The sequence below is a fragment of the Phoenix dactylifera genome, unplaced genomic scaffold (genome assembly GCF_009389715.1).
Source record: "Phoenix dactylifera cultivar Barhee BC4 unplaced genomic scaffold, palm_55x_up_171113_PBpolish2nd_filt_p 000265F, whole genome shotgun sequence".
NCBI lineage: Eukaryota > Viridiplantae > Streptophyta > Magnoliopsida > Arecales > Arecaceae > Phoenix > Phoenix dactylifera.
The window spans coordinates 195,651-208,786 of record NW_024067754.1 but is presented as its reverse complement, the minus strand read 5'-3'; the positions used below and the strand labels follow the sequence as shown (position 1 = coordinate 208,786).

The following is a 13,136-nucleotide window of genomic DNA, read 5'->3' as shown; positions in this document are numbered from 1 at the left end:
GACTTGGGGTCGGATTGCTAGATTAAGGGGCAGCCGACTCGGGGTCGGGCCGCGAAGCCGAAGATGTCCGACTCGGGGCCGGACTGCTGGATCGAAGGGCAGCCGACTCGAGGTCGGGCTGTGGAGCCGAAGATGTCCGACTCGGGGTCGGATTGCTGGATCAAAGGACAGCCGTAGTCTTCATGGGCGCGCGTGCCGGTCACGTGGAGCATGGCGGCTTAGTTCCCCCGTAACACATACATATACATACATATATATATATATATACATACATATATATATATACATACATATATATATACATACATATATATATATATATATATATATATATATATATATGTATATATATATACATACATACATATATATATATATATACTATATATATATATATATACATACATATATATATATATATATATATATATATATACATACATACATATATATATATATATATATATATATATATATATATATATATACATACATATATATATATATATATATATATATATATATATATATATATATCGAACAGTTTATTCATCTCAATTTAGGAAAGCTTTAAAGTTTCAACTAAAATATACTCTGGCCTAACATGGTATTTTAAAACAAAATGTAAGGCCACATCGGAATATTGGCCATATAAAGCAGAAATTTCCATGCGTTGCATCAATCCCATTACTCGTCCTAATCTCTTCCCGTCACCCGCAGATTTGGGTTCGTTTAGCGGAGAAAATTCAAATCCAATACGTGATATTTCGGACGGTTTACCGTATCCACTATCCCTGGACGCTGATTCAAGTTCTCCGCCGTCTGTCGACCGTTGCCTCCCTCGTAGATTCACAGAACCTGAACCTGTTCCTAGATCTTCCTCCCTACCCCTTCCTTCCAAAAAATTAAAAGCATTAAGTGATTTCTTTCCCTTATCCACCCTCACCGAACCGTCTATTTCAGTCTCTCGCTCCATCCCTTCTTGACCCAATATTTCTTGAACTAGATGACCCTCATGGAGCCCATCTCCAAACCCTCTCAAGAACTTCCCTCCGTCCCCCCTCCTCCCATCCAAGAAGACCGCCTCCCCTCAGTGCCCAAACCGGCGGCGACGGAGAAGCGAGCCCTGCGGCGGACGAGGGAGGTCCGCTCCAGATATTTATCACCAATGCCGATTAATTCACGATCGTCCACTCCCATCCCTTCCTCTGCTTCCCTCTTTTTCTCTTCTGGAGACCCCCTTTTCCCTCACCTCAAGAAACATCATCGGCAAGAGAAGCTTCCACCGGACTTGGAAGTCCCTCCGTCGAACACTTCCGATGCCGGTGATCTTGAAACGGAACCCTCTTCATGCTTCGCCGACGAGAACTGGCCGGTGGCGGTGGCGAAACAAATCTTGGCGACTCCTCTGCCATTGGTGATCCAGAGCAAGGCTGTCGGAACGGAGAGGAAACGGGTTGCAAGGCTGTTCGGTGAAAATGGCGTCAACGAGCAGCAGCCACAGTCCAGAAAGCCGAGGCCTGTCACTCCAATGATAAATGCAGGTGATCGGGTGAGTTTGAGTAATAATTGTACTCCAAAGCCGTCATCTTTGAAGAGAATTGTATCTCAGGGGAGCAAATTGCCCGGTCTTGTCACCCCGGCTCGAGTGAGTCCTTTCCCTTTGGAGGAAGATAGCAGCGGTAGGTCGGTCAAAACATCGTCGGAGAATTCTTCCACTGATCCCTCTGAAGCCGAATTGCGTTGTGCGAGCGGCCAGCATGAGTTCTGCAAGAACCCTCCACTTCTGGGTCAGAAGAATTCAGTAATACGGGCCGGGTCGGATCACCTGCTGAACAAGTCGGTGAGGCAGTTGCCAGAGAGTGGGGGCTCGGGCAGGCGCGACACCATCGGGGATTCTTGTCGAAGGATGTCATCCTCTTTCTGCCACCGCTCGCTGAATTCGGCTCTGTCAAATTGTGAACAGCCTTCCTTCAATCCAACCAGGTCTGTCCGTAGACCTCTTGTTGCTTCTTTGAAATCTCAAGTTAGCACGGCAAGATCAGTCGCACTTGGTCTGCCTCCCCAACCGCCATGCACAAAGCTGTGGATGGACTTGAAGAAGGGAAAAAAGGCATCGAACCGTCAAGAAGACATTCATGCCCTGCGCCTACTCAATAACTGTTATCTTCAGTGGAGATTCATCAATGCAAAAGCCCAGGCAGCAGTTCATGCTCGGACCATTGCAGCAGAGGTTAGTTAATTTCTACCAATCCTAAGGTAATTTGTTTGCAATAAACTTCTTGAAGCTTGTGCAGTAGTAGCTATGAGATCTGTAGATATAGCTTCATGAGAACATTGGTGAAGGAACATATTGGTACGACTTTTACAGTTGTAATACCACTAGATTCCATGTTTGATTAGTGCTCTAATTTTAAATTTATTTTACAAGAAAGCAGTAATATAGGTTCATGATGGTGCTAAAAATGTCATCGTACTGTATATAGTTTAACTGTCATATTAGAATTCAGTATTGTAGTTTACCAAAGAAAAACTGTGTTTCCAGGATCGGTTTTTTGTATTTGTTTTTAGGGTTCATGTTGTATCTTTCGTGTGAAAGAATGATTGATCTTCTTTCACGACGTCAACCACTGGATCACAACTCGCACAGATCTTCAAGCACTCCGAACTTTTCTTTCATCCACTTGAACATATGTTGAAGCGGCCATTGCAGGATCCAACGGTTGACATCACGAAAGGGGGTGAATCATTCTTTCACACGAAAGATACAACCCGAACCCTTGTTTTTAGTTGTCTAGAAATTTTCCTGACTGGCAAGTTCAGAAAGAAAACTTTATTTGATAATTCCTTATTTACGGTTTTCCTCCCATGATTTATTGCTTGCTCTCTTTATGTGTGTATTATGGATTGAGTTAACCAACTTATTTTCTGCAGAAATCACTTTATAGCCATGAAATTAAGTTATCAGAACTGCGAGATTCTGTTGCGGTGAAGAGGATTGAACTTGAACAGGTTAAAGGAGCAAGGAAGTTGCAAGCCATTGTTGAAGATCAAGTAAGGGCAAATAATTTATTGATTAGCTTTTGATATACCTTGCATTTTAATGTTGCTCTACATGATTTCTAGGAATTCTTGATGACATAGTATTTGACACTTAGGTGAGATAATAAAAAATGCAGTGTTTCTTTTTTATCATCATTGTGTTCATCATGTTGAATGCCATAGAGGATGACCATCAAGCTATTTTTGTGTAGTCCAAATTATCAAATAGAGTTTACTATATCAGATCAAATATCTCATCAGATAATTAGTTGGTAGGTGAAGTTACCCCCCGCCACACGCAACCCCCCCCCCCCCCCCCCCCCTCTTTTATTTAATAACTCAAATCATCATGTGAGTTGTAAATTAATGTCTCTTCTTTGTGCTCAGGCTTGATATCTCCACTTGACCAGCCTAAAGATAACAGTAATCAAATGATCAGAGCCTTCAGTTAGTAGAGATCAACATCTAGGAATGTCTATTTAACGGTACCTTGGAGGCATTGTTCTTGTCCTTATAAAGGACATATCTAGAATTGATTCTAAAATTACATGAGATGTTCTTCTTTAGCACCTTTGAGACGACACCACCTGTTAAGTGTCAACAGCTCTAACCTGTCAGAGATGGTAATTCTTGCATCCCGAGGTTATCAGTTTTGTGTCCTCTTTGTTTTGACTTTCTGCCTAAAGTCTGGATGAAAAAGAAGACATCTTTATGCATATTTGTTTTAGCAACATCCCCAAAATCTGTGGGGCTTAGTTTTTTGATGGAGTAACCACAAAAAAAAAAAAAAAAAAAAAAATTGCGATATTGTTCAGCTCGTTTGATCAGACAGGTTTGTTCAGTCTAGGATGATGCTTTTGATTCAAATTTAGATGTCCTGTTTGCTTCTGCTGTCCTCTCCCAATAGGGGATTAATAGCAATTTTATACGTCCTCTAATCACCATTCCATTGCCAAGGAAGTGCTTTCCTTTATGACTACAATAAGTTTTACTTGATCTTTTTAACTGGTAGTCTTGGAACTGTGAGAACTGTTTAAGAAAGTGAAAAAGAAGAGGAACTATCTTGGAAGATAATGAGAAACTAAATTTAAGCTTGTTAGTTTTTTACCATTAACATCTGTTCCACCATGGTGGTATTTTTTTTTTCAAAAGAAAAGGTTTGGATGTGGTTGGAGTAACATCTATAGAAATATATAAATGAAAACATTATTACAAGATAAAATCAATTTACTATTTACAAAAAGAGGTTAAAATTATTTTTTGTATGATATGAAGCATAACAAATACAACGATGAGAATCATGGGAGTGCAAGTTTGCATCAATTCACTATCTATTTAAATCACTAGCTATTAAAATTTATCCTTTTGGTGGTAAAAACCATTTCTAGGTTAAGTAGAGACTGCACAGTAAACATCACTCCATCCTTGCTTTTTGGACACTTTTGATGCTTGTTTAACCAACCAAAATATCACAAATTTAAGAGGCCTCAAAATTGTTGGTTGTTGTTGAGAATCCGAAAAGGCAAAGTTGTTGGGCCTTTGCAAGCCACATGGTTTAAACCTAACGTTGTTTTATGATTTCATGAACAATCCAGTGAATATGCATTTGATATGATTTCATGCTCCATACCATTTTCAGTAATGATTTCATGTTCCCTTTTTTCCATCTTCTCGGGCAATCATATATTGCTGTATTGATTGGTCCTTAATACCCAACATAGAAATAGTTTCAGGGGACACTTCAGTTGCTATTTCCTGAAAATTGGGTGAGATTTCCGGTTAGCGAGTAGATTAGCTACCTAAAGCTATGGAGCCACAAGAGCTGGTGGAATAGCAAGGTCCACATAAACCATTTTCTTTGTTGAATACTTTGTATTTTTCAAGTGAATGAAATGTAATTCTTCAGTCTTACATATTTTTAACCAGTTGATGTAAAACAAGGTTTAGTTTAAGAAAAGGCAAAAAAAACAAGTTGGTGGCTCCTCCACGGCTCCACCTTAAACTCCTATAAGCTCATTTATTTTTCTTTTACTGTTTAGATGCCATATTTGGATCAATGGACTGCTGTTGAAGGAGATCATTCAAGTTCTTTTTCAGGTGCAGTAAAGGCTTTGCAGGGTGCTTCACTTCGACTTCCAGTCATTGGGGATGTGAAGGTGATTGTCCATGGGCTTTGTCTCCATTTTTCTACTCCTTGTCATTGTCTTCTGTTTTTACTTGACGCTCATTGTAAACTATGTATTGTCAATGTGCAGGTAGATATCAGTGAGCTTGATGAAGTTCTGAAATCTGCACTGGATATGCTAGAGGAATCTTCTTCTTGCGTCGGAAGGTTTCTACTACAGGTGTGCATGAGAAAATTTTATTCAAAACCAAATTTATTACAAATTAATAGTCACATAGAGTGCAACTTGGATGTTATTGATAAGTTAAGACACAATCTCCAAGGAGTGAGTTGGTCATGGATCCTTGGGAAGAATTTTGTAGGCTATGCATATGAAAATGTTACAGATTTGGCATGTATAAATCATGCCAGTCAGGGACATGAAAATTAGATTAGAAACTCTGAGTAGCTTTTTATCATTTTAACTTCAAGTTTCGGGGCTAAGGCAAATAATGTTTTTCAAGCTTTTGATTTGATTGGAAAGAATCATGCCCTTATAAGTCTGTCGTCCTTGTTTTCTGTGTGCATTTATACATTTCGTGTGTGTATAGACTCTTTAATGTAGTAATGTTCTTGGGATAGGTGGAAGAGGTGGACAATGTAATCTCAGACCTTGCAAGCATAGTGAGCAGTGAAAGAGCATTATTTGAGGAGTGCAGAGATCTTATATTCATGGCATATGAGTTGCAGGTGTGCCTCCATAATATCTTTCTTATAAGCTAGTGCTCACTAGTGAAGCATCCATACAGTTTTCTCTCTCTGTTTCTTAATGCACTAAGGCAAGAGTCAGTTCTTGTCCCACATACCTATATGTATAGGTTTATGATTGTTTCTTCCCTCTAATTCATGGACTGATTTTTGTTGCTAGTGCATTAGTAACAAAATTAAGGAAATTAGCAGGATCAACAAATTCCTGTTTGTTGTTATTCAGGTGAAGGAGTGCAGCTTAAGAAGCCAACTAATTCAACAAAAGCAGAACTGTGTAAAGTGAAGCAAGAAAGGTGTTGATACTTGATAGTATTATAGTAAACTGCTTGTACATAATCACATTTTTTCCAGGTCTCTACATTATGCACGGCATACCCATTGTGAGAAGACAAATTTTTGTATCAATTATACATCTCATCAAAATAAGTGAAGCCAAAAGCAGGAGCTTTCTTGTATAGAGTTGATCCATTCTTTCAATTTTAGAGGGCCTGATGGGTTCAATTATCGATTAGATTTCAGCAAAACAGGTTCTTGTCTGAACAGTATTCCTTCTATTATCTGGCAAAAGATATTTTCCATTGTCACAATGCATGGTGAGATCTTTTCAACAAGTACTGATGAGTCTACAAATGGAAAGTTGGTGAGCTAAAATTTCATTTGTAAACATTCTTCTTCTCAAGGCTTCTCTGATGCTTATCAGAATAGCAGTTTGGTTTTCAGTTCTTTATTATACTTGTACTGTTGCTTGAATGCAAAGGTAATGTGCAACTTAAGATTTCTCCGACTAGTGGAGAAGAGGCTACAAAAACAATGAAAGGAAATACTCCTTTTGATTGTTTGAAAGTTTTGGCTACTAAGTTTTATGCTTTTGTTCGTGCTAATGTGAAAATGTATCTCCAAAGGATAATTGGCGGGCTTGGAGTTTCTTTGTTGAAGGATGAATTGGATGTTATGCTGCAATTTGCAAATCCAGTGGAGTCAGATTGTGGCAGGCTTATGGTGCTGTTCCTCGCTTGTATTTCTGAAACTTATGTGAAACCCAAACAAGTTGCTTCCTTGCTGCGACTGTCACGACTCATGAACCAAGCTAGCAGGGCATAAGCTGGTTTGACTGTCTGCTCTGGTGATTTGATAACAGAGCATCAGCTAGTCCTTGAAACAGAAAGCAGGCTTCCCAACCTGATTTGCATTCCTGTAGCTAATCAAGTTTCTACCATCTTATTTTCAGAGTTACATTATTGCTTGCCAGTTAACTGTTAAAACCATATTTCTCTTCAGATCCTCAGCCTTAAAATCTGTTTATGATCAGCTTGTGCGATCATCAATGTAAAATAGTTTTCCCTTTTGTTACTGGAGTTTCTGAGAACAGCATTGGAGGTGCTATCAGTCATCTCAGAGAAATGATGTAAGGGTTACTAGTACTCAGGGGCGGCCCAATATATTTGAGGGCCTTAGGCGAACTCATTAGAAGGGGCCTTTTTTATTATTATTTAAATAATAATTTTTTTAATAAGTATAAAAATATTTTAAAATTTTTATTTAAAAATAATTCGCCTAGCTTTTTGAGAAGCAAAATTACTAATTAAACTTTTAGACTCAAGATCCATTAAAATACTATTTTCAATCGATAATATAGCTAATCCATTTAATCTTTCTTGTGACATAGTTGATCGCAAATAAGATTTTATCAACTTTAATTTTGAAAAACTTCTTTCAGCAGAAGCAACTGTTACAGGTATTGTTAATAATATCCTATATGCAATGCATGCATTTGGAAAAGAATCTGTTTTTTTATAAAACTTAAAATATCAATAGGGGTACTAGTTTCTGTTTGTAAAAATTCTTTTAAAATTTTTAACTCTGAAAACAGATCAATACCATCAATATCAGAATATTCACCATGCTTTAAAAAGTTTTCAAGATTAAGACAACACTTTTTCAAATCATCTTCATTCAAAGATTTTAACTTTCTAAAATTAAACAAAAAACCAAAAATATTTTCATATACGGTAAATTGTTCAAACTTATTTTGAATTGAAAAAATAGCCTGATCTACTATATATAAAAAGTAATCAATCTAAAAGATTCTTCAGCTGATCTTGTTATCTCATCATCATTATTTTCATCAAAATATTTTTTTCTACGGATCACACGTTTTTCACGAAATATAGGTTCTATTTCCATTTCATTTGCAATTTCTTTAGATGAATTCAAAGCATTCATGAATCCATTTTTCCTATAACTTTTCAAATAAGAAAGAAGACCTTTTAATTGATCTATAGCAACATCAATATGCATGTCTTCAGATTGTAAAATCTTACTAACTGAGTTAACAGCAAACAATATATCATACCAAATATTCATGCCTAATAAAAATTCAAAATTTTCAATCTCATATGTAGCTAAACATGTGGCTTCACACTTTATTTTAGGATCTTCACTAGTTTCCGCTAATTGAACTAAAGCATCTCTTATTTTAGGAGCTTGGTTTTTAATTGCTTTGACACTTTCAATACGACTTTCCCAACGTGTTTGTGACAAGGGTTTAAGAGTTAATGTGGATATATTATCTTGTAAAATTTTCCATCGTTTTGTAGAAGAAAAAAATAAGGTATAAATTCGTTGTATCACTCCAAAAAAAGATATAGCTTTAGGACACGAGTTAGCAGTATCACATAATACTAAATTCAAGTTATGACATCCACATGGTGTGTAAAATGCTCTAGGATTTATATCTAATAATCTTCTTTGTACACCTTGATGTTTTTCTTTCATATTAGATCCATTATCATACCCTTATCCTCTTATATCATTAACCTCAAGTTTATGTTTTTCTATTATATTTATAAGTTCATTAAAAAGGCCCTTTCCAGAGGTATCATCTATTTCTAAAAATTCTAAAAAATATTCTTCTACTTTTACTGAACTTGTTGAAGTATCTACACATCTTAAAACTAGGGTCATTTGTTCCTGATGGCTTGCATCAGGAGTGCAATCAAGTATTACAGAAAAATATTTTGCTTCTTTAATCTTTTTAAGTATTATAGCTTTAATTTCAGATGCTAACATTTGAATCAATTCATTTTGAATATTATGACCTAAATAATGATTGTAAATTTCACCATGTTGAATGCGTCGAATATGTTCTTGCATTATTGGATCAAATTCTGCAATCGTTTCAATAAAACTTAGAAAATTTCCGTTATTGCTTTGATAGATCTTTTCATTCTTTCCTCGAAATGCTAAATTATTTTTTGCAAGATTTTTTACGACAGCAATAATTCTAAATAGAACTTTTTTCCAATGATCCTTCTCTTGGTTTATTTGTTCTTGGAGATTTTTATCAATTGTATTATTTTTTAGCAATCTCACTTCTAACTCAATCCACCTATTCATGCTAATGATATGTTCATTAGTTGTTTCATGACTTTTAAGCTTGATACCTAGATTTTTCCAATCCCTACTTCCTTCATTGACTAATTGACTCGTGCTAGACTTTGAATCAAATAATTTACAGCAAAAACAATATACTCTATCCAAATCTTTCGAATACACTAACCATTTTCTATCATGTTTTTCACCATTAGGTAACTTACGAATATAATATATCGTAGAAAAGTGTCTATTGTTTTCATCCTTAGGAAAATGAAAATCATAATCCCTAATTGGACCTCTTTCCACTATTAGATCTCTAAATTTTGTATCAATTATTTTCCATTGACCAGGATCATATAAATTTGTAGGAATAGAACTAGTTTCACAATCTTTTTCCTTGTTTATCCTATCTCCATCTGATTCTCCATTGTGTTCTTCACTAGATATTGTTTCACTGGCAATCTCATTTTTTAACTCTATTTCGGGTGCCTGTTCTATTGCTAATTCTTGAGTTGAATTTGATGTAGTGTTATGTTTGTTTGTAACAACAAATCTATCTAGAGCTCCTTTTTGAGATTGAATGAGTTTATCGATTTTTCTTTTTTTTTTGAGTTTTTCATACCCACAGTCATATTTTCTATTAGACATTTTAATCTATAAATAATATTATCAAACTAAGCAATTAAAAAACCACCACAAACAAATCAAAATATAAAAAGTTAAAAATGATAAAACTTAATTGTGTCAAGAAAAATAAACTCGGGTCCCGACAAGTAGTGTCGAACTTAATTGTGTCGAGAAGAGGTGGAATAGTTCCGAACTCGACAGCGAGAAGAGGCCGAATAGTGCCGAACCGCTGAAGTAGTGAAGTCACAACCAATCTACAATTGAACCAAAAAATAACAAATTTTAAATTAATTACTTAACTACATATAATTTAATTAAACCAAAAAATAATTAATAAACTAAGTAACCACATACTACAGTTACTTACTCACCTCAGTGGGATTGGGGAATCGGGATCAGTGGACTGTAGACAGTGGCACAGTGCCACAGTGGGAACTGGGATTTGGGAACAGCCGAACCTCGGGAGGTGGCCCGGTGGGACCGTGGGACTGGGAGCCTGGGAGTGGGAGCTGGGAGGAGGTCGGGTGTCGGGTCCGTCGGCCGTCGGGACTTGGGATTTGGGAACCGGGAACCCCGAGGACGAGGAGGCCGCCGGCCGGAGCGGCGGAGGAGCTGAGGTCTGAGGAGAGGACGGGGCCACCGCCGGCGCCGGTCACAGCCTCACGGGAGGCCGAGGACGGCGAGTCGGCGACGTCGGCGAGAAGAGGATGGGACTGAGGCCTCACCGCCTCGGCCCTCGGTCGCCGCGGAGTCGGATGTCGGAGGAGCCGAGGACGGCGACTCGGAGTCGGCGAGGACGCTGGACGCCGAGGAGAGGACGGAAGTCACGGGACTCTGCACGGACGCACAGTGGACTGGACGTCGGCGAGGAGAGCAGAGAGCTAGAGAGGGTTTTGCAAGCCGAATAGCCGATCTGCCCTGCCGAGTGCCGAGAACCGGAGAAGGTTCCGGCATTAAAAAGGCAGAGAAGGGGAGAGTCGGACTGTCGGAGAGAAGGGGCGAGCCGGGGAGGAAAAAGCCGTTGCCCACTTGCCCGTTGCTTGTCGAGTGTCGACGACTCGACCGCTCGACCACCGACCACGCCATCGCCCGTCGCCCGTCGCCAGTCGCCGCAGTCGGCCTCAGCCTTTCACCGTTTTACGTCGCGTCGCCGCCGCCCAAACCCGCTGCCCACTCGGCCACTCGGCCACTCCCTCCATAGCTGATAGCCCATAGCCATAAGCATAGCCAGTCCCCTCCGCGATAGCCCTGAGCTGGAATAAAAAAAAAAAAACAAGTGGGTGGTGGCCCGTGGGGGCCTTCCCTGGGCCGGGGGCCTTAGGCGACCGCCTTGGTCGCCTAAGGCTCGAGCCGGCACTGCTAGTACTAAGGCCCTGTTTGAGCGAGCTGTTGGTAGTAGAACTTTTAGAAGTAGAGCTGTTGGAAGTATGGCTTTCTAAAGTAGAACTTTTATAAAAAGTTGTTTGCTGTTTGGTAACTACATTTCTAAAGTGTTGTGGCATTTTAATATGTGTTTGGTAAACAAACTGAGAAATTACTTTTATATGACAAAATTATCATAAAGGACATTGCATAGTATTATACAACAGAGCATAATAAAATATAACATATATTAAAACATAAATATATGATATAGTATAATATTACTATAATATAATATAATATTATTATAATATAGTAATATAACATTGTATATTATAGCATAATAATTTAATATAATATTAAACTATTTAACATAACATATCAATATATTATGATATAATATAATATTATAATATATTTATAGTATAATACAATAATAAAGGTATAAATATTATAATTATTAGCGTACATTAATTTTTCATAATATAGCATAATATTAAATTATTTAATAAAACATATTAATGTATCATGATATAATGTAATATAATATTATATTGATAGTATAATACAGTAATAGGAAACAAGAATATCTTTTCTTGCACGGAAGGGAGTCTGATCCACGGCTAGGAGTTTTTGTCATGGCTCCAGCAGATTTTTAGGTTTATAAAGGGACAAAGTATATATTTGTTATATTTTATTATGAGTATTTTAGTCAAAAAAATAGTTTTCCGACAAAGCTCAAAACAGCTTTTTCGGAAAGCTACTTTCGGCTGTTTTGAGCTTTATTGGAAAGCTATTTTTTTGACTAAAACATCCATAATAAAATATAACAATTATACATTTTGTTCCTTTATAAACCTAAAAATCTGCTAGAGCCCTATCAAAGAACCCTAGCCGTGGATCAAACTTCTTCCATGCAAGAAAAGATATTTTTGTTTTCTACTTTTGTATGCATCTTTTGAATCACGTTTTAGAAGAATTTTTTTTTTTAATTTCTCTCCATACATTCTGAAATCCATCCCCTTTTTTTTCATCGACCTCAGCGGTCCTCCTCCAAGCTCAAACCGCAACATCATGGACCGCGACACCACGGCCCACCAATCCTCCCCTATCTCACGGTCCACGGTGGACCGCGAGGATCTCTCTGTTATAGAGAGAGAGAGAGTTATCTCTCTGTTATAGAGAGAGAGAGAGAGTTCTTTCTAGATCTATCCAGCCACGACCGTTATTTCAAGCTTCTTTCTCTAATTGCTGGTATATTAAACCCTAGATCGTCCGTGGAATCCCTAATGCTATGGATCGTGGTTGCTTCTTGCTTGACAGAGAGTGATCATATGAATCCACTTCTATTCCACGCTGTTATTTTTCCTGGATTTTTTGCAATTTCTTGCAAAATTCAGATTTCTATACCATTTTGGTGGACCTTTGAATGAATGCCACAGGGTAGCCATCAATGGTTGTTTTTTTATTAATTTTACTCTATATTCATTGGGTCGAGTTTGGAGAGGCTTTTGGACTGTCTCGGGTTTAGATTTATGGTTTCATGATATAAGCCCTGGAAAACTCTAATTGGTGGTGGTCTTTTGATGGTTCGCAAGAGTTAAATTAGGGTTTAGTTGTGATGGAACTGCTGTGTTTGCCGAGATGCAGAGCTGGAGCTATGTAACTATTACTGCTCCATGTTACTTATGTAAACACTATTGCGCCAGCTGTCAATAGTTTTGTATTTAGAATTTTGATGGTGAGCGGTGCTTTGGGGTTTGGTAATGTTATTATTGCCTTCTAACTTAAGATTGGATCATCCTTTGCCAGGTACTGTCACCGGCTCAGAAATTTGCAATCTTCGTTGCACTTTAAA

The 13,136-nt window shown here is 37.8% G+C and overlaps 1 protein-coding gene across 1 annotated transcript; it reads left to right on the top strand.

Moving 5' to 3' along the window:
• Positions 1-679: 679 nt before the first annotated feature.
• LOC103698553 (protein ENDOSPERM DEFECTIVE 1) lies at positions 680-6,567 on the top strand. The gene is made up of 6 exons (XM_008780587.4): positions 680-2,233; positions 2,935-3,054; positions 5,082-5,198; positions 5,298-5,387; positions 5,789-5,896; positions 6,138-6,567. The coding sequence occupies exons 1-6, from the start codon at positions 1,007-1,009 to the stop codon at positions 6,195-6,197; spliced, it is 1,722 nt and encodes a 573-aa protein (XP_008778809.4). The 5' UTR covers positions 680-1,006; the 3' UTR covers positions 6,198-6,567.
• Positions 6,568-13,136: the final 6,569 nt, after the last annotated feature.